Raw genomic sequence first — 25618 nt, 5'->3', positions numbered from 1 at the left:
TTATATATATATATATATATATGTTATATAATTTATAATATTTTCTAAACAGTTCCTAAAAAAAAAATTTTTTTCTACTTTTTAAACTAATTCTGACGTTTTAATTAGCTTAATCGATATTTCAAAGCTTAAGGACTTAAGCTTTGAAATATAGATTTATTATTAAAAACTAATATTAACTATCATTAAACTACATAACGTTGCTTAATTTTTAACTAATAAAGTTTAAAAATTATGTAGATATAATAAGGATCCATTTAGATTAAAAAATGTTTTAAAATACTTGTAACGGCCGCCATTTTGTCGAATGTCTTTTGGCTGAGTTAATTTTAATGAATTCAAAATCTTTAAAAAGTCTTTAAAGTGTTATATTAATTTGAATTTTGAAAGAAGAAATATAAATACATTATAAATAATTTAATTATTGGCAAAGAATAAAAACGAAAATGTTTATTTAATGATAAATAAATATTAAAATACTGTTTTATAGATTTTAATGTAAGTATTAATATAATTCATTAAATTTAAAGTATTATATTGTCAAATTATATAATAAAATAATTTAAATTCATTTATAAAGTTTAAAATAACGTTGCCAGCTTTTATAAAATTGATTTTAAAAATCGTAAATGAAAATTAAAAAAAAAAAGATTAATAAATAAACAAATTTAAAGGTGTTTTAATAATAAAATATAAATGAAATGTAATAATAAATGACAAAATGAAACATTTTTTCTTTGTAACAAATTCAATGCATTAGACTTCCTTAATTCTTAATGAAAACGTTTTAAAATGAAACAATGTGTAGTAGATTCAATTAGAAGTAATTGCGAACAGTCTATACCAGGTTTGGATGTTTTAGGTCAAGCAATTAGCCATCAGCACAGCATCAGGGTGCAGTTTCTCTGGGAGGGACAAAGAAGGGGAGGAGAGAGAGGGTGACGGTTGGTGTTGGTCCCCTTGATGAATTGTTCCTGTCCCTCGTTAACTGGTGTGAGTTATCTTCTCGGGTCGGTGTAAGTCGTAACATCAATAAATTACTGTTACTGTACCTTACTTCCTCCAAGTCTATTATTACATCGCCTGTTATTTCAACACCCACAAACTGGACTTTTTCTTCACCCAAGTATTGGAGTACTTCTTTCTCAACTTCACCTTTTAAAGTGATATTTACATTATAGAAACGAATGTGTCTCTTCTAGTCTAAAGAAACTTTCGCTCGATAGTATTTCATGGATAATTTTCAAAAATTTCAAATAAAACAATGAAATTCTCGCTTGAGTAATCGTACGACGTTGTAGAAAATACATATTGTCAACATTGATGGAGTACTATTATGCCCCGTCATTTTCGCAATATGTAAACGATAAGAAATGATCGCTAGTAAATTTGCTATAATGATTTTGTTATAGTTTCGAACAGATATTTAGATAAACACGTCACTAAAATTAAAAGATGATAAATTACTTTCCCGCTGAATATTATCAATTCTTATTCATAAAAACACTCTGCGCTTAACCATTTACGGAATGTGGGATGTCAAAACTTATCAAAATTTATTCTTGTTTACACACGGAGGGAACACCAATTGCGAGGTTTTGCTCCACATTCTCCCCTCTCTTTTTCTGTGTCCCCGCGGCACCTTAGAAAATCCGATGCTTTGCTTATTCTACAATTACACCCTAGATTGTTTCGTGTGATAAAATACTACAGGAACAAACGATCGTTGTTACAGTCAGCCCTATTGGTATATAAGTGGGGAAGTGCGTGCAAGCGACTACCTCACGGCACACACTTTCTAATGACGCGATTAGAGTCGTGCAAATTAAGGGGTTCACGCGGTAGAAAAAAAATGTATATAGAATAGGCACTAGTAGAAAGTCTAACACCTTAACCAAATACGACTTTCTTCCGCTTCAAATATTTTTCTCTAAACTTTTAGTAGGGCGCAAAGCGAATGAAGATAGCGAGAGAGTAGAGAAGATATACAAGGGCCTCATAGTTGTGGGCTTTTTCATTGGTGGAGGATGTCAACCGGACATACGAGTTATCTACAGATACTTATCGCTCTTAATTGGAAGAGCGGGAAATGTCAACAGCGAGTGAAGTTTCTTTAACCTGTAATTGTCTCCGACAGGTTTTATTATTATCTCGACGCCATCTCTTGATCCGCCAGCTTTTTCAAAATTGTCGCATTAGGGGTCTCCAGGTGTAAAACGTTAATGTGGCCCGCGGATTTTTCAGATACTTAAAGATAAAAAATGGTCTTTTATTTTGGGACAAAATTGATTAAAATGAGTTATTATCTTTTGAGGTTTTTTCTCCTTAACCTAACCCTGCTACGCGAACGCTTTTTCATTCGTAAAGAGGTTGGACCGGCCCTCCAGGGCTCCGTATTAGGATGATAAAAAAAAAAGTTAGGGCATACGAGGAAAAAGCTAATTATATTGGAGTCCATAGGTGGGTCTTTAATTTCAGACTTGAATCCAAAATTTACAAGCCAAACCGAAAGGCATAGTTAGAACAGTTGCGACTTTTTAATAGCGAAGAGTATGGATCTAATGTAAACTCTATGCATACAATAATTTCAACCGAGGTTTTTAAACATATTTGATTAAGAAAATTTTCTCAAATTACATACAAATCAAATAATCTTATATAAATAAAGTCTGACAATTTTGTTTTAAACGTTAAATAGATATACATTTACATTTATCCTACTGTTTATGGATACAATCCACATTAGTATAATCCATACATACTAGAGATTTACTAATGCTAATATTAATCAACAAAACTCGAATTTTAATTGATTTTAACATTTTAAACATAGATTTGTGTTATTTTAAAAGAATACATAACCACAAGGAAAGATTACCGTATAGTATAGCATTTTATGTAGAACATTATAAGAATATACTGTATAATATACTATATAAAACTGAGTGATAAGAACCTAAAAGAATCTCTTAAATTAAAAAATAATCAGTGCCGGATTGTCCCTTGGCACATAGGCACATGCCCAGGGCCCCGAGGGCTCCGGGGTGAAATTGGGAAAAAATAAAGCAGTTTTACCATTGCAATTGTATATCATAATTTATAAATAATTCTATAGCTACAGTTAGACATTATTAGTTTATGGTGTAGTAAAATTATATAGAGGGCCACCTAATCTTCTGTGCCCAAGGGTCCCGGAAGGTCTTAATCCACCACAGAAAATAATCATCAATAATGCTGTGTTAATGAGTTAAACATTTTATATTATTTATACAGTTCTTTAAATTTTGAATATTCTAAACGGAAAGAGACCGAGAACTTTAGTGTAGATCCCTGTTATTATTTAGACTACTCGGTCACTAAACCAGATGTTAGAAAGTGGAAAGTTTATATAAAACCAAGAATCGGTTCTTTCTGGCTTCTTTTGCGTCATATTATTTACAGTCCAACAATAAAGTGGCTACTTTGTTCGTAATTTCTCTGACAGTCATAAGTACCTTTCAAAATGGCTCCCGCCTACCGAAACTTCTACATTGTTCAAACAGCGACTATAACAATAACCTACCATTTTTCGTCACATTGGAGCGAAATAACACGATGATATCTTCAAAAAAGGAGGATCTACACACTTTTGATCGATTCCCCAAAATGTCTTAATGGACCCTCTCGGTAAGATAAAGACTAAACCTTTCATTTAAAACATTTCTTCTGATAAAAGTGTGAAGTGAAAATTTTCTCCATCGTTATTAATATATATATATAAAGCTATAATTAGATCAAGTTCCGAATTTTATTCTCTTGCAGGATCTAAATAAATAAGAGATAATTAACGTTGTCATCGACATTGGGCGGCTCGAACTTTTATCTTAAACAGATCTGTCATCGAAATAAGAAGAAAAAAAAGATAATCGACATTAATAATAAATTATAATCAATAAATTAATAACAGAAAAAAAAACTCATGGGATATATTTTTGCATTTAATCATTCAAAAATACGATCGTACCGAATGAATAATTCCATATCTAAACGATATTCGCAGCGAAAATCATCAGCATAGTTTTGCATTTCATCACTTTCAATAATATAGTTGATAGACTTAATGATAAGTTTTCCACTTAATGACGATGTTTATTATAATTAACTACAAAATAATTACATTATCACAATAGTTAATTGCAATTAAATATTGTAATCGAATGTATTAATTTTTTTAATTGGCATAAATTTCGGAAGCGGCGTGTTGGCTCGATACGGCGCACCGAAAATGGTTAGGAAAGTAACGATTTACACAGTTTGGCGATCTTAAATGGCCGAAAAAACAGGTGTCACTACGATTATAATTGCAAAGCCGTAAAATGTATTAATGTGTAATAACGAAAACGTGTTTGTTTTTTGACTGTCAACAGGAATTTAGTCCCGTGAAGTATAACTAACAGTTGAACTAATGATTCAAGTTTAGCTCGTTCCCCGCGGCTTCGAACCCTCCAAAAACAAAACACAACAGTCAGAGAAGCTTCGGAGAGCCCTGGAGTAATCGTCTACCGAGATGGATAATTATATAGATTGTCGATAAATGGTATTATAGCGTCTGTGGACGGTGTCACTAATCCTTAGTACAGGGAAAGCCAAGTAGACTGAATAAGGTCTGCCGTCTGCGTTAACACTTCTTGGCTGCTATTAAGGACAGATACCAGACTCTCTAACTTATCATTATCGCAATTCTTGTTTATCTGATCTAAAGATTGAAGATACAAAATTAATGAAAATCTACTAGCTGCAACATTTGATCTTTCACACCTTTTTCCATGTACCAAAGGATTTAAGTTTGTCGTGACTTAATTTTCGATCATTTGCTTAATTTATCCCGAAGGGATGTCATTTCGGCCACTTTCAATCGTGATATTTGTCAAAATAAAGATGGACGACGACGAGATTATTAAAATTTTTGCAGCCGCTTCGTTCGAGATTCCTAAAACGACGATGATAATCATCAAAATTTCCATAATTTCACTGTTGAAAATTTTCAAATCGTCGTCTCTATCTTCATTTTAGGAAATCTTGGATGATAAATTCGCAAAGAAATTTTTAATTATTTAAAATATTTGTCGGAATGCTGAAGAACAACGATGATAATTCATTAAAATTTTTGCAAATTCATAAAAACTCTGACAATCATCATCGTTGTCATCATTTTGGAAGTTTGAATAAATGCTAAATTTGAGAATGTTTCCGATTATATAAAGCTAGAAGAATAATCTTTGTAAATATTTAAAGTAGCGAAGACGAAATTAACTTATAATTTATGAAATTTATAAAAATTTCGCTGCACAGATAAAGATCTATCATCTCGGGAATTTAATACAATTACATACAAAAGCTTCTATCGCAGTTTTTAATTACATTAACGTAATTAAAAATCTTTAAAATATCACCAAAAAAGTTAACTTAAAAAATAATTTCCAGTGAACTCTTGTAATATGAAGCACAGTAAGTCTGCAATTACGATTCTTCATCCTGAAGGAAACGTCTATTGAACCTCTACCGTGCTTAATTGTCCTCATAAAAAGACTCCTCACTTAGCAATTTTTCAAAAAGAAAAAGAGGATAAAAAGTTCGATTAATTAACGTATCATCCAACAATATATTTTATATAAAGGAATGATGCCCGACATTAGGAGCGGGAGTCTACGCCCCCTAAACACGAATCCATAGACTTAACACGGTCTCTAATCATCTGTCAGACGCTTTAACACTTTGAATGCGTCGTGGCCTAGCCGGGGAACACCTCCTGGTGTGTCACGTATACTATCGTCACGTCACGTCACGCTGTAGTCACGGTAACAGTAATTTTCCTATTATCTCTTCCATCATTCTGTCGTGGAACAGAGCACTGGACTGAGAGACTATGAAAAGGATCAAACCAGTTCGGTCATCATTCATAAACTACTCTCTCGATGTTTTCCTTTTTTTTTTTCTTTTTAAAGGAGGACTATTATATAAATTATTTTTATATTAAAAAGTTTCACTTCCCTTTCACGAGATGGCGCCACCAGTAGAACTTTAAAATATTTTTGAACGTAATAGCGCCATCTGTTAGAATTTTATAGAACTTTAAAAAAACAACAAATTGTTGTTTATGTATTTTTAAACGTAATTTGGAGTATTACGAAATAGTGAAAGTAATTTTTAAATAACAAAAGGCTAGCACATCGGTCCTTGGTGTTGCTTCTATGCTCCAGATAAAAAGAAACAATAGCATTGGATGCATAAACACAGATAATGATCATAACCTTCTATTTCATTCACATAATTATAGATAATTTGATTACCTCAATACATCTTAACCATAATTTCACAGTAAAATACTTCAAATTGCTAGAAATTCATGTGCATTAAGTAACCTTGATGATTTTTTTTGATGATCTGTAGTGAGTATATATTAGAGTAAGCTATAAGTGTAATGCAGAACTGAAAATGCAGACAAGACTATTGTTTACAGTTGTTATATTCCTCTTCATATTTTGGGATGTGTCAAATTGTGGTAAGTTCAATGAATATATTATAGGAAATTTATGTTATATGGAAATAATATGTTTAAAAAACATTTTACAAATTCCTTTTCAGCTTCTAACATCAATGCAGAAGACTCCAGAGCAGACAATTTTGTACGGAAATCTTATGCTCCCAAATTTCTCTCAAGAGCTCGACGTGTTGGAAGGAGTGGAGGAATGAGGATGGGCCATGGAGGTGGAGGAATGATGGGTCATGGAGGAGGAATGAGGATGGGTCATGGAGGCGGAGGAATGATGGGTCATGGAGGAGGAATGAGGATGGGTCATGGAGGCGGAGGAATGAAAGGAGGAATGATGGGTCATGGAGGAGGAATGAGGATGGGTCATGGAGGCGGAGGAATGAAAATGGGCTATGGCGGTGGTGGAAAAGGAGGGATGATGAGTCATGGAGGTGGAGGAATGAAGATGGGTTATGGTGGTGGTGGAAAAGGAGGGATGAGGATGGGTCATGGTGGTGGAGGAAAAGGAGGGATGAGGATGGGAGGAAGGAAAAAAGGGTAATAATGTTGGAAAAACTTTAACTAAAACCAAACTGTCATTTTACAAATGTATAAAGATTTTATATTTCTTGTCTTACAATTACATCCATTCAATGTATAAGATTCATGAGCAAACAATAAAATTCCTGAAAAATTTATTAAACATTGCTATTGTTCGGTATCATAAAAAATAACATTTGCATACATACATACACAGTTCCAATACCTAATGACTTATTTTTATTCTGAATTCAAATTGTTAAAAAATTCATTTTTGATTTATAAACTAAGTAAATACTACTTTCAATGTTTGAAAATTGGATATTTTGATTATCAAATAATACTTATTTGATTCTCTGTACAAAATATACAATTAAAAAATCATTATATATGTTAATGTGTATTCAAAAAATAAAAATAAGAACTCTGATATCAAATTTCTTATGAATAACTGCTACATTTTATAAAGATATGAAAAGAAAAACAATATAAAATCTTTTATAGGTTAAAACTTCATTAAAGGGATTAAAGACATTCAAATTCTGTAAACAACATTAAGCAAGATAAAATTAATTTTCTAATATTTAGTATAACAACTCATTTTATATCTTAGTAAAAATTAACTTTATGAAAAAATTTCTTATAAGAATATTCATTAATCAAACATAAACCTTTTAATTATTTACAATAACTATAATATGATTGTCAAAATATCACTTCAAACCTAAATTTTATATATTAATAAATGATTAATATATTAAAAATTTCTGTAAATTGTGGTTTGCAAACTGATCCATATATTTCTAAATGATAACATATAATCTAGCCAATCCATTAATATAACAGAAATAAATATAAAGGGTTACTACAACTAATTTCTTCTTGGTAAATCTATCAAAACAGTTTGCAGACCACATCTGTAAGATTTGAAAGAATTTCAAACAAATAATGTGTTAAAAATAACCATCTGAACAGCCAGTTATTTGATTACATATTTGTCAAACTGTTAATGCCAAATAAAACGTCAGGTGCTGTCTTCCATAGTTTTTGGTTGTTCTATTGTATTTTCTTGACTGAAACTGCTTTGTTCAGACAACTGTCTTAAAATGCTTGAGCGAACACTTTGAATTACACAGTCTGTTATGGATGATTGCAACACTTTATCTTCAATCTCTTTGGTGATGCGTCCTTGTATATTTTTCAATAATTCTTCATACTGATTTTTACTTTCTTCCACCAGATTACTCAAAAGACGAAAATTTTCCTATCAAAGCAGATAATTATTATGATCTGAACAATAATAAGGAATATAAATTGATACCAAACTGTACCTCTGATCCTTCATAATTGAAAATTCCAACGCAACTGACTGGAACCGATTTCATGCATAGTTTGCCCAAGGTTCGTCTCTGTAATGCGAACACGCATGGTATTTTTTGTTCTTTAGTTAAATTTATTATTATTTGAAGGGCATCATTTAATCCTCCTATAAATAAAATTTTTATTAAATGATATATAAGTTTCTCTACAAGGATCTTTTAAAACAAAAAGTCAATAATTGAAAATTACCTTCTGCAGAAATTTTTTCTATATCAGGAGCGATAATAATGCATTTCAATTTGGATAATCTTAAATGCTTTGTTACCTCTCGTAAGCCTTGAACAAGTCTCCTTTTCATTCGGGCCTTCAGGAAGATCATTATATAGTTATATTGTCTATAATTTCTTTAAATAACTTTATATAGTTTTAAACAACAAACATCTAACCTTGACTGGATCTTTCTGGTGTAACCTGTCTTGAAATCTTATCAAATCTTTCAATAACGATTTTACGGCACAATCTATTTCTTCACTTAACATATGATTGCAATAACTAAAAATACATATTTTAAAATTTACTTGTAAAAGTTATATATATCAAAAGATTTAAAACTTTAATATATTAACATACTCCCGAAATTTTCTTGTATGTAGAATTAATTTTGCTGCTTGTAATGTTTTATCTTCCACAAAAGTGCTCAAACTGACTTTAGAAACTAAATAATTATCAACAGTTTCTTCACAGCTTTTTGATTCATCATCTAATAAAAACAGAATTTAATTCTCAAAAATATGGTATTAAGATACTTTTTCTAATAAACTTGAAAACAAATACTCATATTTTTAAATAACAGATGAGGAAAATTTTAAACAAATTGTTTCTTGAAATAATTTACAATCAATTCTACAGTATTAAATAAAATACATGATATTACTTGTTAAATTTGAATATGTTTCAATTAATTTGTTTTACTCTAATTTAACTTTTAAACTCTAATATCCATAGAATATATATATATTTTTTTTCAAATTTTGTTTCTCATTACGATCAATTTTTGATATTTGAAAGTATATATCATATTATTTTAAGCCCACAATGGAATGGTTAGGTGATGAGGGATGGGACCTGATATATCTGGGAGGACTATCCCCTAAAAATTCCTGGAATTTTTTATCCTGATCGTATTCTTCTCAGGTCTCCAATCCAAGAATTATATGATCCCCAAAACAGTAGGCCTTAACTGTTTTGCCGTTCTACCATCAACAAGATTATATTAAAGAACTTCACTTCTATTTTAGATGTCAAAGCATAATGGATTAATTTTTCATTGTTGTTCTACTCTTTTTTTCAGATCCAAATACCTATTCATATCTGAAGTTGAAATAGAACAACTCCAAAAATCATTTAATCCAGAAATAAAACTTTGGCTCTCTAAATTGTAACCACATATTTTAAATGTAGTGTCTTTGTTCATTTATTAATTGTTGTCAATTGCTATATATGTTTAAAACTATATACAGGAATAGACCAATTATCCAGCTTCTAGAAATCTAGAACTAACAAAAAAACTAGCTATTTTGGAATTTGGCAGGCTGTAGAATGTCTATACTTCTTTACATGGCTGCTTTGTTTTGGTTTCTGTGACATATACATTGCATGACACCAGTTCCATTATGTTCTTTAGTTATCTTCATTTAATTTTCATCCTAAATATTGCTCTATATATGGTATTCTATATTTTAAGAGAATTAATAATGATCAAATAGAAGAGTATTAATTTGTATCTGTTAATTACAATTTCTTTCTTTACTTTCCATTGATTATTTTATATTTTAAATATACATTTACCCTGTGTCCAGGAATCCAGACCACTTTCAGTCTCAAGCTTGTGAATAGTTGGTCTGTTACTGTATATATCAGGGATGGTCAACACGTAGACCGCAGTCGACCGCAAAGGTTTTGAAAGTAGCCCGCAAAGCTAAAGTTTAACAATTTGCTTTCACTTAAATTAATTTAATGTTTAAAAATCTTAATTTGATAATTTATTCTTACAATAATAGACTGTCTGTGCAACATACCCATACTGTTTGTATTTATCCCTATGAACAATGCAAATGAATGTTAACGCATGCGCATATAAAAATCCTAAAATTGCCCATATTCATAGTCGCCCGCAGACTATATTTTACCAAAAAAGTAGCCCCTAAGGGATAAAAGTTTGGCCACACCTGGTATATATAAACCATTTATAACTTCATATTTTTCTTGATAAAATTATTTCATTGTTATAAAAATATCTTACAATAATTATTATTCAAAATACATTATTTACATATATTTCTTTTAATTTTATGAATTTCTATCTTTATGAAAATTCAATATGCATTTAACTAAAAGATTTTAAACATAAACTGTGTTCTTAAAGACGCATGTCTTTTTACAATTCTAAATACATTATAACATTCTATTTATACTGTTATATATTTAAAAAGTTAGTTAACGAACAATGAATACCTTTATTTAAATCAGAGATAAATTAATGTAAGAAGCGTTACATAAAATAAGTTGATAAATTAATCAATATCAAAATGATATATAACAGTTCACTTAGTTTACTGTCTAAAAAACTAAATGTATCAAATTATTGTTTGGTAAAGAAAACAAATGATATATATAAAATATGATTATATATGAATAGTATAGTTAAATGATCTTTAACTGATTAATTGTCACATAAAATGAATTGCTCTATGATATTTTAATCCTCATAACTATTATACAGAAAATTATTATAAAAAAAAATAATTAATATTCAATGAAAATCTTAATCTCCTATTTAATCAATCCTTGCCATGTTTCTAATTTTATAAAACTTGATAAAATTTAAAATCTGTTTGAAACACCAAATGTATGCAATTTAATTATAATAAAATAAAAATAAAAGTGACAGAAAAATGAATATTTATTAATACGTTTATAATGTACTAATGTAATATGTTACAATTGAACACCTGATTTTATTAATAAAGCAAAAATGTTAAAAAATTTAAATCTAAATGTATAAATGATATATCAAAACTAAAACAAGAACATAAAAATCCAGATACAAATATATTATTTGCTTTAAATGAAATTCAAATCCATGTATTTCAATATTATGTTGCTAACTAATGAGCTACCATCTAAGATACAGACACTAGTAACATATTAAGATTACATTTATTTGCTTTTTATATCTTCACATACTGTTTTATAATTAAATGTGTATTTTCAAGTATAAAATATTAATTTCTTTTTCTAGTGTAAAATATTCACATTACATTTGAAAAATTAAAGATTCAGTATATCAAATAAATCTTTAGTTTTATTTGAGTTATGAAATAAAATTATCAAACTCATTAGTCATAAGAGCTATGCAAATTTAAGTCTCTGAATAAATGAAATTATATTAATGCTGTAATTTTAATTATTAAATAATTTTGATTATAAATTATTTAATAATAATTTAAAATCAAAATTTTCAGAGTGCAATTATAAAATATAACTAATATGCTAATATTCTATTATAATTTGTTATATTCCACTGGAAATTTAACTTATTATAAATTATAATTCACTTACTTATCATACTAGAATTTTCATCCATGCTTTTTGTTTCTTCTGCATTTTTAAATTTTACTTCATCTAATCTTTGTTTTCTTTTTTCTCTTTCTTTCAATATTACCTATATATTTACAAGAAATTACAAATTACATATGTATTTTTGTAAAAATAAAAATATTAAAACATAATGTAAAATGTATTCACAGTGTTGAAGACTAAATACAAAAAACTTTTTTGTTTTAATATACTTTTATATATAAAGATATTTAAAAAATATCTGTCCAATACCAAAGAAATTTTTAGACAATTTGCATATATGCAAAGATGAGTCCCTACAGAAAAGTTGACTCCACTACTATTAATTATGTTCCAACAATTGTGAATGGATGCACCAGATTTCAAAATGTGTTTTGTATTTAGTCTTCAACATTGTGAATAAATATTATTTTAATCATACAAAAATTGGCTTTATTAGATGATAAAATCCCATATTCTGATTTTATAAAATTAAATATTCATCAAATTATTAAAATTAACAAAATATGTTTTAAATTGTCATTCGCTAACTTTTCTCATAGCTGAGATCCGTTTTTTGTTAGGTTGTTCCCTTTCTTTTCCTCGTTTTTTCATTGGTGCTGATGAATCCAATATGTTATGTGGATTCAACATCTTAATATAAAAAAAATTAGAACACAATAACTGATTAATAAATAAATCATATTATAAAATAATAAAATGCGTTTTTATATTTAAAAGATATAATACTTACTTTGTCCATTATTCCTCTTTTAGTTGATATAACTCTTGGTTTGACATCTTTCTTTTTTTTATGACTTGATTTTGAAAGCTATAATAATAATAAATGCATTAATATGTATTAATTATATTTAATTATTTAACTTATTAGAATCATGTTTACATTATTGAAATTTTCAATTAAATTATAAAGTATTTTAGACAGTTTATTTATAAAATAACTATTCTAAATTTTTAAATAGCACATGTTTGAATTGTTAAGCATTTGAGTTCTGTAAAAATTATTTATCAATTGTCAATATTCATAATCATGTATTTTTGATAGTTAAAATATGAAATATATAAATGTTTTTATATCAATAAATTTGAAAGATTATGTAATCTTTACTATTAAAGATAACCAAATGAAACCATATTCAATAAGCAACACACTTTAGCAATATTTTACATGATAACATGTTTGATATGATGTATTCAAAAGATCATTAGCTCTGTATAAGCTGCTATTGTTGAGAACTTTGTTCAAACTGTCCATGGAAATGGCTTAACAATGTATTATTTTAGGTACTAAAAAATCCTAGATCTTCTTTGTAGATATAATGAATTGGCAACAACACACTAATATAAAAAAAGATTATAACTTTGCACCCATTATCAAAAGTAAGAATATTAGGTCAGTATTCATTAATGGTCAAGTAACTTTTGATGTTTACTTCTGTATTAAACAAAAATAAAAATTTGTACCTTTTCAGACAGAATATAGCATTGATTTAATGTACAGTCAAAATGATATCAATAAAATAATGCTCAATTTCATAATAGTAATGTAATTCTTTATTTCCTTCATAACAATTTTTGATATTGTTTTTAAAAATAACATTGATTAGAAAAATTTATCTAATAAAAAGAAATTGACGAATTAACATTAAATATTTAATAATCAAATTGAAATCAGCCAAAACAGAAAATGATATGATCAGAGTAATGTTAATGGATGATGAACAAAAAAAATTTCAAATGTTTCTTTCAGACATATTCAATAAGATATAATTTTAATTTTAAAANATTTTAAAAGTCCAATTAATCAATAATGAAGTCTTATGATTTTAATTATTTTTCTTATTATTGTTAACTTATAGAATTCAATATTTTAGAACAATCTGTTACTTGTCAAAAATGGCAGAATAAATGAAACCCATCGGTTTTTTTTTAAAGGGTTAACAGTGAGCAAAACTCCATCAAAAATGATCAAAAGAAATTTTTAAAAAAATGATTTTTACTTAAAATTACACAATGTTATAAAAGAAATTTTAAAAGATAATCATCTAATAATTTTCCTTATTGATCCAAATCTGAAATAAAAATTGTCAACCTTGCAGTAATATAATCTTAACTATACCCAATTTTGTTCATCTTTGATTTGTGCATCAAATATACTATTTTGGCAGATAATTAACTTGTGAAAAATATTTTCACCACAGATAATATTATCAATTAATTTTTTCAATGCTGTATTCAAGATATAATTTTTGAGTCTCAAGTCACATTTGAGAAAAACAATTACTTCCAATGCTATGACTCAGTTAAAATTAACTAAAAATTATTGTATTAAAGTTTCTTTTTCCATTTTTGACTCTCCATCCTGTGAATATTAAGGGAGCCTTTTTCCACTTCCATCATGAGTTTGGATCTACACCAGGAGTGACTGGATGCTGAGGGATGGGATCCACATATTTAGGTCAGATCACCCATGAAAAATTCCTGAGATTGCTCACCTAGATTTGATCCTGGATTCCCAGAGTAATAGTTAATTACATCATAGGATCACATCTTAACTGTCTCTGTCATATTAAAATTTACCAGATGAGAAAAAAATAACCATTTTTTGCTTACCATTAAAATTTTTGTAAAAAAATAAATACCAATTTCACTAAGCAACAATGATGAAAATTAAAAAGAATAATTAATTTTTAAGGATTTTTATAAGTTTGAATTTCAATATAGTTACCATAGAAATGCACATTCCAAAAACAAAAGGGATTTATATAAAGCTGGTGATGTACAGTACTTTACAGATACAAAATATTATTTTATCAAATAATCTCAAAACTACAACATAATTTCTACATTTAATAAGTTTGAATTAACTTTAGTTCATTTTAAAATCATCAAGCAGTTAATATATTTATTAAACTTATCTAAGTAATTCATATAATGTGAAAATTCAAATACAGTATAACCTCCAAATAGTGAACACAAACGGGACTGAGAAGTTTGTCTGCTATTGAGAGGTACTGTATGTACAGTACATGCTGGCATATGGTATTTTAACACAGTTATCATAAAGAGAAGATTTGATAGATTACAAAACATCAAATACTAAAAATTATATGATTTTTCTGTTAATGATAAATTTTAACCAATTTACTTTTACTTGATGATGGCTCTTCCTTTTGTATAATTGAATTATCTTCTAATTTTTCTTTGTGGATTTCTTCCTTATTCACACTGTTAGCTGGCTATGTACCAATGAGTATTGTAAATGTAATTATACTTATAAAAATTAAGCAAATAATCAGTAATAGATCACTTTTTTAAATGTAAAAAAGTTATATGAAAATTTAAATTTTATTCATAAATTTTTCAATTTTATATCAAACATAAATGTTTAGTTGCTTTACAAATTCAAAATTCTAATTATATAAATCATAATAGTTACTTATCTAAAGTTTTGAATAATATTTACCGGATTATTCATCTTTAAAATACTGCTGAATGTTGAATATTTCCAAGAATCTACTGAACTGATATGAGTAGAATCGGGAACAATTTCAGGAGTAATAGCCTGATTTTTAATTACTGATTTAGATGACAAACTTTTATCTTTTGTATCATTGTGCGTATTTGATAATTCATTATTTTTTGAAGAAGTTGAACCAAGATCTGGAAACTCTTCTGCGTCGGATAAATTAAAATTGTTGTATTTGTACTCGGATGATTTAACAAACTGCTTTGTGATAGCAGCAAACATTTCTGGACTTAAAAGTGAAACTTTTCCACCATCAGTTTTCTTCTTTTTCTTATTTCTTCTTTTCTTCTTAGTTTTCTCAGGTTTTTCTAATGTTTCTTTTCCTTTATTTTCTACAGACTGAGCATTCACTTGTAATACTTCTTTTTCTTCTTTGGGTGTATTAGATTTTTTTGACAGATCTTTGGATGGACTATTCTTTTGTAAAACTTTATTAGGTTCTGATATCTGAATGTTGTCTCTCTGATGGAAATCAATTTGATTTTTACCCTGTTGAAAATGTTCCTTATTTTTTGATACATTTTTAGTTCTTGAAAAATTCCTATTTTTCATTTTTTCATGTTTTTTATCTGCATTATGCAAAATTTCATCAGATTTTTCAATATTTTTACAATTGTCTGATACATGAATACTTTTATTAGGAAATTTATTATTACTAGTTTTATCTAATTTTAATACTGTCTTAGATTCAAATTTTAAGACCGAAGAATAAGACGAATTGTATGACAAAGGTTTATTTTCATCTACAGAATCAGTTTTATTGGAAATGGAAGGCAGAGTTGGAAATTCAATATTACTATCAAATTTTACTGGTGTTTCATTAGTATCTGTTCTAGATTTGATCTGTTTATGTTCAGAACAATTACTTTTAATTTTAAAGTTTGAAAGATCTGAAGAAATTTGATTTGTTTTACTGCTGCTATTTCCTTTCTTCTTCTTTTCTTTCTCTATTAAAATTAAAAAATTTAATATAATTTCTACTTAAATTTTATAAATATAACAATATAAAAAATTTAATTCATATAATATAATAAATTATTTTGTTTGTATCATTTCAGAGTTACTATTGTCATTTTAATAATATACTATAATCAAACATTTAAATTAAATTTTAAATTATTTGATAAAGAGTTTTTAAAAATTAAAGAAATATTGTTATATAATTATAACTAGAATTACAATTATTTATTATAAAATTGAATATTCATACTGTTTAAGATATGATTAAAAGTGTTGCAAATATAAATTTATTTAAATATGCCAATGCTACAGTCTTCAATTTTATTTAAACATAGCAAATTAAATTCTTTGATAGATTAAAAGTCAGCTTCAATGTTGTGGTTGTGCATATAACTAAATATTTCTAATTTTTTAATGTTAAAAATAAAAATTGTAATTGTATATGCAAAATTTCTAATTCATTGAATCATTTCATTTCTTTGATTTGAAAATTTGTTTATAATAAAATTATGTTAAAAGAATATACATATAATTTATCAAATTTTATTAAAAATTATTATTGAGTCTTCACAGGAAAAAAATTTACTGAAAAATTCAATAAAATTGAAAAAAATCATCTCTTTATAATTAATATTTTGTCATTTTAAAATTGTTTAAATACAAATAAAGCATAAATAACTATTTATTCATTTAATTTATTTTAAAATAATTTTATAAAAGTTTTAATTATATCAAATGGAAAAATGCACGCCTAATGTTAAAAAATTCAGTAATCATGAATTATCAGTATTTATTTGAAAGATTAAAATGATAAAATCTAAATATCTGAATGCCAAAAAATAATATTTTCAAACACTAAACATTTTGAGTCAATACTTATTATTTTATTATATTTAAAAATTTAGCAAACAATATATTATTTTTTATTAATAACAACAATAATTATTTACAAGGTATATATTTTAAATAATAAGACAAAATTATAGATTATAGTTCATTTTATTTGTTTCTCTCAGTAAATCAAAACTTCTTTTTTGTTTTAATTTAGCTAGCTAAAAAATATTCACTTACTTTGTACATTAGGATTACTTTGTACATTTCCTTCAGAAATCTCCACATATTTTTTTGATTTTCTTGATGCATGATGTTTTTTAGGCTAAATTAATAAATTTAAATTTAAATTTTTATCCTTATATATTATTAATTTTTAAAATTAATTATAAATTATATGTTATTATATGGATTTCATTAAAAACTTATAATTTTTTAAAATTATTTTTTAATCATCATTTGTATCAAGTAATTAAAGCATTTTCCCTTATATCAATAAATTATATATGGCAAAAGTTACTAAATTACTATTTTGGCCACATTATATAATTATTTATTGAATAAATTACTTAAAAATTTGAATTATTTTTTAAAAATTGATAAATACAGTAGAGCGTCGTTTATCCGAATCAATTGGGGACTGGGATTGTTCGGATAACTTATTTTTCAGTTAACGAATCATGTACGGAAAAATATATTAATTTACCCCATGTTAAAATTTCTCTCCGTTGCATGTCAATTCGCGTTGAATTTTGATCGATGTTAAGCCTAACGAAGACTATTGTATTGTTAGAAATTATTTGTTTATTTTGTACAAACAAAATAAATATATTGAAAAATATAAAAACAATAAAAAATTATACTTCAGAAGTTAATTTAGTATCAAAAACGTAAAATATTTAAGTAGCCGAAGACATAGCCAAAGATTACAGCGCCACAGCAATGGCGAAAATTTAAACTTGTCAACTGGAATACCTTCGGATAAACGACGCTCTACTGTAGTGCACTTACGATGTTACATTTATAAGGGAAAATGCTTTAATTACTTGATATATATAATTTGGTATATATGATTTAAGACTGGAAGTGTAAAATATTAGAAGTGGTCATTGTAGTTCAACAGAAATTTTGTGAAAAACAAAATATCAAAGATAAATTAAATCCAATGTTGAATCACAATGTATTTTCCATAAATTATCTTCAAAACTAACAGTTCATTTTTAAATTCATTTGTTTAATTAACCTCAATTTGATATTGAATTTAGATACATTTTGGTATAAAATCTCATCAGTCAACAAGACAATTGTGTTTGCTTTACAATAATTACAATTGTTATATTCGTGTTGCTTAGGTAAATTGTGTTATAACAAATCTTTGGTACTATACAACTTATTTTGTTATAACAAAATTTCATTATAACAGATAAAGGAAACAAATTATAAAGCAACTTTTATTTGAAAATAATCATACTTATGCTACTAATCATTATAAAATTTTATTTTTTGATTAAATATAGTATTATTTTTAATACATTCTACACTGTGAGCACTAAGGCCTTTTTCCGTAACCACCATAGGTTTGACCAAACCCACAATAGAGCTGGTGATGAAGAATGAAGCTTGACATATTCAGGATAGGCTGTCCTCAAAAAATTACTAGAGTTTTTTCAACCACCCATTTGATTTTGGGTTACCCACAATAGTAGGTTGATGCCTTAACCACCTCAGCCATCCAGGTACTAGTATTTTTGATTATATGGTTTTAGTAGAACCATTAAAAATGAAGCTTTCAACACTAACCACTAGAAAGTGTTTTTAGGTCATCAATAGCAAAGGACAAATATGCACAAACTTTTCTCAGGCTGTTCAAAGTTTCTGAAAATAAAATTTTCTCTATCACTTGGCTCAATTCAAATTGTAAATAATGTCAAAGGAAAATATATTATTCATTTTCTGAATAATTGTTTCTTTCCAAATGTTTTAATTTTTCTTTTAACATAAATTGATGTTGTGTCTCAATTTTTTTGTTTATTTTAATGGTAATGTAAATATAAAATTAGCTTTATAATAATTGTAACAAATTGCAATAACAATAAAAATACAGGTGGCTGAAAATGTATGAAGTATTTTCATTAAGCAAACTTTTCCTAAACTACAACTAAACCAAACCTCCAGAATAACTTCCATTTTTTTTTCTGCATACTCATATGCAAAAGAAATTGGACATACTTATTTTCTGTTGAACATGAGTTGCTGACAATTCTGAATGTTATTTTTCTGAAAATCATTTGATGTTTAGAAATGGAAGGCCTAAAAGAAGATAAATATAGAAAAATTATTGGAAATTTTTAAACTAAAAATGATGAAAGGTAAACTTTTCATTGTGGAACTTTTAAATACAGTCAAACTTCCATATTATGAACTTCTACATAGTGAATTTTTACATTGTACATTCTTCTTTCAACCAAAAATATATGTAAAGTCGCTTCTAAGTAACGAAGTTAAATTTTCATATAATGAAATTTTTTTAATTTGTAAGGACAATCGATCATTTAAAGTCGATTACTCCATGTGGGCCGAGTTAGAATTTAGGTTCCATTTCAAAGTATCAATCTGTAAACCCTTTGTAAAACTATCCCCCAGGTGTGAGAAACACCGGTCATTAGCTTTCAAAACCATCATACTACCCCACATGGCTACCAGTTGTAAAGAAGAGGGAGTGTGATTAGGTCCAAATGCCATCATTAACAGATAAATGATTTACAATTAGTGAATGTTGAAAACATTAGAAAGGTAATAATTACTGACAATTGCTGAACTAATTTTTGAGGTTGGTGGGATTTTATTTTATTTAATAAGTTGTCCAGTTGAAACTTGAAAAATTGTTAATATAGTTACAATTTCATGATGAGCTCAGGATATAGTGTTAATATAGTGTTTAAGCATTACTAAAAATACTTCACGTGTTGTGAAAAATTGATAAAAGCTTAAAAAAGAAAGACATTGTAGCAGAGTTTGGAATTACTATGAGTAGTTTATCAACCATAATAACAATTTGTGAATCAATTTTGAAATTAACCAATAATGCAAGACCTACAGGAAACCATGCTAGAATTTGCATTTACATTAACGTAGTAATGAAGCAGTTTTAATGTTCTTAATAAGTGTGAAGAATATTATGAAGAGAAAACATTTTTTCAATTGTTCTGTGCAACAAAAAATTATAATATTTTTTACAAAAATGTAGTTAAACTAAGTTGTATATGTTTATATTATGTTACTATTGGGGTTATTACTGTATATTACATTTATATTAATTTAAATTACATGAAATAATGAACAAATTACATTAAAATTATACTTTATTTACCAAAATGTGTAATTTCTGTATAACAAAATTTCTCTATAGTGAATTTTTTTCAGGATTTAGCAACTTCATTATATAGAAGTTTGACTGTATATGGGCATTTCAAATAGCATAATATAAATATAATGAAGAGAGTGAAAGAGAAGAAAATGCTATCTAGATATGAAAGGAGTGGAAAGAAAAAGGGCTAAAATGATTAAAGCAAAGCATAAACGACCAACTAATTATGCTGTTGGTAAGATGGTCCAGTCTCTCTGAAAGCTGGGACCACACACATGTAATGGGATATTAAAGGAAAGAATTATTGTTATTAGGAAAAGAATTTCTGCATCCAAGTCTACTGTGAAGCAGTCAGAAAACCATATTACTCCAACAAATGAACAATGGAGTTTTCTGGCCCAAAAACAACCTGGGGTTGTTATTAAGGATAATGAGTATTAGTTAGATTGGATAATCCTGAATGTGTAGAAAATAAATAATATTGTAAGTGAAATAAAATATGATGATCAAACATTTCACAAAATTCCCAATTAAAGTTTTGGAATGGGTAGCCATAAGATGTTGTGAATGGTCTCTGGCCTGTCTAAACATTGTTTTAACATGGAAGTATACAGAACAGATTACATCAAGAAGAGACTAGCTCTATTCTGAAGCAGCACTATCTGAATGGGTATTATGTGTTTTGGCCAGATATGGCAAATGTCTACAATCAAGACACAACTGCTGCCTTTGATCAATGTAAAATATGATACCAGTACATTTCTCCCGGAAACACTATGCTTAATGTACCCCAACTGAGACCAATTAAATTTTGGTATCAGTTAAAGCAGAAAGTATATGATGGAGAATGTGTGGCCAATTCCACTGTAAAACTTCACAACAGAATTTGGAACAAACTCCATCAGTTTATGATTGAAGACTTCCAAAATATTTTGAAATGTGTGAATACAAATATTCAAAATGATAGCGTAGATTTAATTTTGTTAAACTGACATACTGGTTAAATATGTTTTCTTTAATTATTTTATGTGCATCATTCATTTTGCAACTCCATAACTGGAATAAATTCATTCTGATATTCTGAATTTTTAGTTTACAAACACTTAATAAACATTTTATAATTAAATCATCAGTAAAATAACAGTTAATAATAATGTTTATTACCTGAAAACTTGATTTATTAGTCATTTCAGACTCTATTGTTGAAACAAAACATTTAGAATCAATGATTGGTGCAGTCTGAAATGAACATTCAGGAGCTATCACATGGGTAAATGGATAAATTGGATTATGCAGAAAAGATGCAGGATAGATAATTGGAGATTCCCATTTACTAAAATAAAAATAAAATATCAAAAATTAATTTAATTTTTATATAAAATAATTCTAATATATATAAGATATAAAATACATCCAAATGTTTTTGTGAGGTTTCTAGGGATTTTTAGTTCAAAACCCACTCCTGCTACACCAATATGTGAGCCACCGGGAGGTAAGAGGAAGTCCTTTCCTTCCGGCCACAGGTCGGTGACCTACTTTCTTGTCAGGGATGGTAGTAACGTTCGGTTACGCGTTACGCGAGTGGAGGAGAGTCGGAGGGGTCGACGATAAGATGTTGGCAAAGTCGAGTAATGACACCATTTAAAAACAAAACAATGATTTATTTTACTAGCTAACTAAATAAAAATTTTACAAAACCTCATATACTTCGCGGAGAGAGAGAGAGTTTACAATAACAAGCGATCATACCTCTTTGCATATACTAGTGGGATATTTTCCCGTAATGTCGTCCTTTATGGATTCTGAGTGGTGACACAAGTATAGGTCGGCGAGGAAAGTGTAGGGCTGTGATGGGAGTGTAGGGCGGCGATGGAGAAGGCGATGTCTGACTTCGACATTCGGCGATTCCCCTGATGAGGGGAAGGTGTCGGGTTTTTATACCTTTTTCGGTGGGAAAATTAGTCAGGTGATGAATTGTTTTCGCAGGTGTGGGGTTAAAGTTGGTGTTAGAATGACAACAATATGACGAATTTTGTCGATACTTGTAAACTATTCACGGATTGATCGTGAGAATGTTTACAGTTAAATAGAAAGAGTTATAATTTTCTCATGCACCTCAAATTTCGTTTCTGCAGGTGCAACTTCTAGTTAATGGAATTTATTAAAAATTTAAAGGATTAAATGCTTTTATTACATTATATAAACCTTGAATTTCACATTTTTATTTACTACTACTTTTAATTGATAGTTCTAAACATTCTAATACATAATTAAATCTACATAATCTAACTTTAAAGATCCAATAATCACCATTCTTTTAACTGTCAAGCTTGCCACACACTAGATCAGATTGATCAAAATTGGAACTCTTTATGTATGAATGAAAATGAATTTTTCCTACACATTGGGGTTGGAAGTATTGTTTACTTATGATTTCCATTTATAGTTTCTTAGATTTCCTCTCACACATTTTCTTTCCTAATAGTGTCATAATAATCTGTGTGTGAAATGCTGTGTAAACAATGACTCATCGGTGTTATATTTCACAGAAAGACAAGACAAAGGAAAATAAAATTTGAAGCTTTTTCTTCAAAATAAACGCATTTCTTTCGTTTTTTTTTCAGTTTTAAGTATTTTTTACGTTTAATTAAATTAATGATTATAAAATATCAAAAATCTCAATGTCCTTAAGGGTTAACCCCTTAAGGACATTGAGATTTTTGATGAAATGATTAGAGAAAAATAATTTCAAATTTTAAAACTGTAGATTGAGACAAATTATATATAAAAACATTCATTTCATATTTACAAAAACTAAAAATGTTAAAAATTATCTACTTTTATATTCTATTGCAAGCACAGGCATTGCTAACATATCATGACACATTGCTCCCAAATGCATATTATAAAGTTCCATCATTTTTATTGTATTATTCTCAACTGCTACACTGCTGCAACTAAATGATGTGCCACAAAGCCATTCCAGGTGTGGTGCAAAATAAAAAAATATAAAACAGCAAATTTTGTCAATCACCTATCAATCAATCCATTGTGATCTCTTAAAAAATTACTTGAGGAGTATAAATGTTTTAGGAGAGAAAACAGTTTTCTAAAGAAAAGCTAAATGATGTCACTGGGCTCAAAAAACGAGAGCCCATATGCACAAGTCTGGTTTACAGAGAAGATAAGCTTGGCAAAAATACCTTAATCTGCTTTTAGACCTGGAGTTATTCTTCACTGTTTTAAATTATTAGAAATAGTTCAGTGTTTAACAGTAGTAGTAAAGTATTAAAATAAATACAAAAGCTACTTCAAGTCGAAAAAAAAGATTAAAAACATAAATTTTTGAAAATTTACTATCCTATTTTTATTTATTTATTTTATAATTATTCTGATTTGTACATCTATGAGCTAACAAAGTTCATCTAATTAAGCAGCTACCATTAAATGATTATTCCCTTTGCAAACAGCATTTTTTAAAATAATATATTCTTACCATTAAAATTTTAGATATAATTCAGATGATAAGTTTGGTTATGTATCTTATTTCTTATTGCTAAAAATTTTTAAAAAACTAATGCCAAACAAATGGCTAGATTATTCACTGAACTGTAACAAAGTTAATTTAATGCTTACATATAAAGCAATTTGGCTATAGGTATGCAATTAGACTACCAACTAATAATAAATTTAATAATTAATAAATATTTAATTTAAATTTTAAATATTCTGGAAGAAAAGATCAGCCAAAAGCAGGACTTAAACCTGCAATTTTTCTGTTTGCTGTGCAGATGCATTGCCGGTTACATTACTGGACCTCCTGTCTGATCTTCACTTCCAGAGCGATTAACTATTTAACTAATCTAGATATAACCACACTAGCAATGAATAATCTATCAGTCCATTTGGCATTAGTAATTGAATTGGGTTGGTGTATATGTTTCAGAAAAGCATATTTTAAATTTTTGACTATTGTTACAAGAGTTTTTCTATTCTAATAAAATAAAAAAATGTGTGTAGCTAATATAAATTTTTGTAATTTGAATAATATTTGCAAATATACTAAAAACTAATGTTATTTTTTTATATAAACTGAGAATATTTTGATGAGTAGACAAGTGAGATTCAAAGTATATTTATTAAATTAACTTCTTATTTGAAAACAAATTTCTTGAATAAACTTACCTGGGCTGAGGAATTTCAATTCCTGATAAGTTAGTTATAAAACCTGTATCATTGATTTCCGAATGATAATTGGATAAGCCGTAATAATTTACATTAAAATTTCTTGGCACAAACGGCGCTACATCAGGAGATAGCATACTTTTCTTAATCTGAAATTTATTTTATAAATATAAGATATTTATAAACAGATTAAAATATTTATTTAATGTATTTTAAAAATGTATATTTCATAATATTCATATTAAATCGTTGCAATGGTATTGTAATTAACAAAAGTAATTTTCTTAACATAGGAAATGATGTAACTTTTCAAAAATATTTAGTTTTTTTTTTTTATCAATAATGTTGCTATTGAAATTTTAGAAATATTAATAGAATTTTTATTGTACTTAAACTTTTCAAATCATATGAAATTATACATAGTTTTCAGTGGCGTGCCGTGACATTTGATGATAGGGAAGCTGTGTTTCTATAAGAAGCCGACTTCCAGGGGCAATCAGTCAGCAATGGTCTAGGGTCCATTCGTATTCGTTTGTTCAATAAGCCAGTAAAAACCGTAGACTTCTCTAAATGTATTTTTAATTAATAGATTATCTAACGCACTTAATAAATAAGCAAGTTCAATATAATTAACTCTCTTATATTAGATTTAATAGATTCTATACGCCCTCTAAATGCCAATTCTCGCTTCGATAACATCTACTAATTAAAATATATCTATTAGCCGTAACTATCT

General features: G+C 27.6%; 3 protein-coding genes across 3 annotated transcripts in view; 1 reads left to right on the top strand and 2 right to left on the bottom strand.

Annotated features, from left to right (window-relative positions):
- Window positions 1-6474: 6474 nt before the first annotated feature.
- LOC111622306 (glycine-rich cell wall structural protein 1.0-like) lies at window positions 6475-7113 on the top strand. The gene is made up of 2 exons (XM_023364666.1): window positions 6475-6541; window positions 6625-7113. Exons 1-2 carry the CDS (start codon window positions 6475-6477, stop codon window positions 7071-7073), a joined length of 516 nt encoding a protein of 171 aa, XP_023220434.1. The 3' UTR covers window positions 7074-7113.
- Window positions 7111-12831, bottom strand: LOC111622273 (selenocysteine insertion sequence-binding protein 2-like). The gene is made up of 8 exons (XM_023364626.1): window positions 12744-12831; window positions 12542-12643; window positions 11993-12095; window positions 9002-9131; window positions 8818-8923; window positions 8621-8735; window positions 8383-8537; window positions 7111-8315 (listed from the first exon to the last, which is right to left on the bottom strand). The coding sequence occupies exons 1-8, from the start codon at window positions 12750-12752 to the stop codon at window positions 8076-8078; spliced, it is 960 nt and encodes a 319-aa protein (XP_023220394.1). The 5' UTR covers window positions 12753-12831; the 3' UTR covers window positions 7111-8075.
- A 2261-nt stretch (window positions 12832-15092) lies between these two features.
- Window positions 15093-25618, bottom strand: part of LOC111622305 (uncharacterized protein MAL13P1.304-like) — a 38556-nt gene continuing 28030 nt past the window's right edge. The window contains exons 3-8 of the mRNA XM_023364664.1: window positions 24883-25031; window positions 21862-22030; window positions 17571-17655; window positions 15477-16486; window positions 15159-15249; window positions 15093-15109 (exon numbers count right to left, since the gene is read on the bottom strand). Coding sequence (XP_023220432.1) covers window positions 15093-15109; window positions 15159-15249; window positions 15477-16486; window positions 17571-17655; window positions 21862-22030; window positions 24883-25031 — 1521 coding nt within the window. The remainder of the gene's footprint in view (window positions 15110-15158; window positions 15250-15476; window positions 16487-17570; window positions 17656-21861; window positions 22031-24882; window positions 25032-25618) is intronic.

This window comes from Centruroides sculpturatus, unplaced genomic scaffold (assembly GCF_000671375.1).
Source record: "Centruroides sculpturatus isolate CEXI.00-Female unplaced genomic scaffold, Cexi_2.0 scaffold337, whole genome shotgun sequence".
NCBI classification, from domain to species: domain Eukaryota; kingdom Metazoa; phylum Arthropoda; class Arachnida; order Scorpiones; family Buthidae; genus Centruroides; species Centruroides sculpturatus.
The sequence above is the reverse complement of the archived record's forward strand: the minus strand, read 5'-3'. Positions and strand labels throughout refer to the sequence as shown.

Excerpts from the sequence above, each read along its gene's own strand:
- LOC111622273 (XM_023364626.1), bottom strand. Across the intron at positions 8,736-8,817 it reads ACCAGAAAGATCCAGTCAAG|GCCCGAATGAAAAGGAGACT; the intron begins GTTAGATGTTTG and ends ATCTTCCTGAAG. Across the intron at positions 8,538-8,620 it reads AGAAAAAATTTCTGCAGAAG|GAGGATTAAATGATGCCCTT; the intron begins GTAATTTTCAAT and ends TTTTATTTATAG.
- LOC111622306 (XM_023364666.1), top strand. The coding sequence starts at position 6,475 with ATGCAGACAAGACTATTGTTTACAGTTGTTATATTCCTCTTCATATTT. Across the intron at positions 6,542-6,624 it reads TTGGGATGTGTCAAATTGTG|CTTCTAACATCAATGCAGAA; the intron begins GTAAGTTCAATG and ends ATTCCTTTTCAG.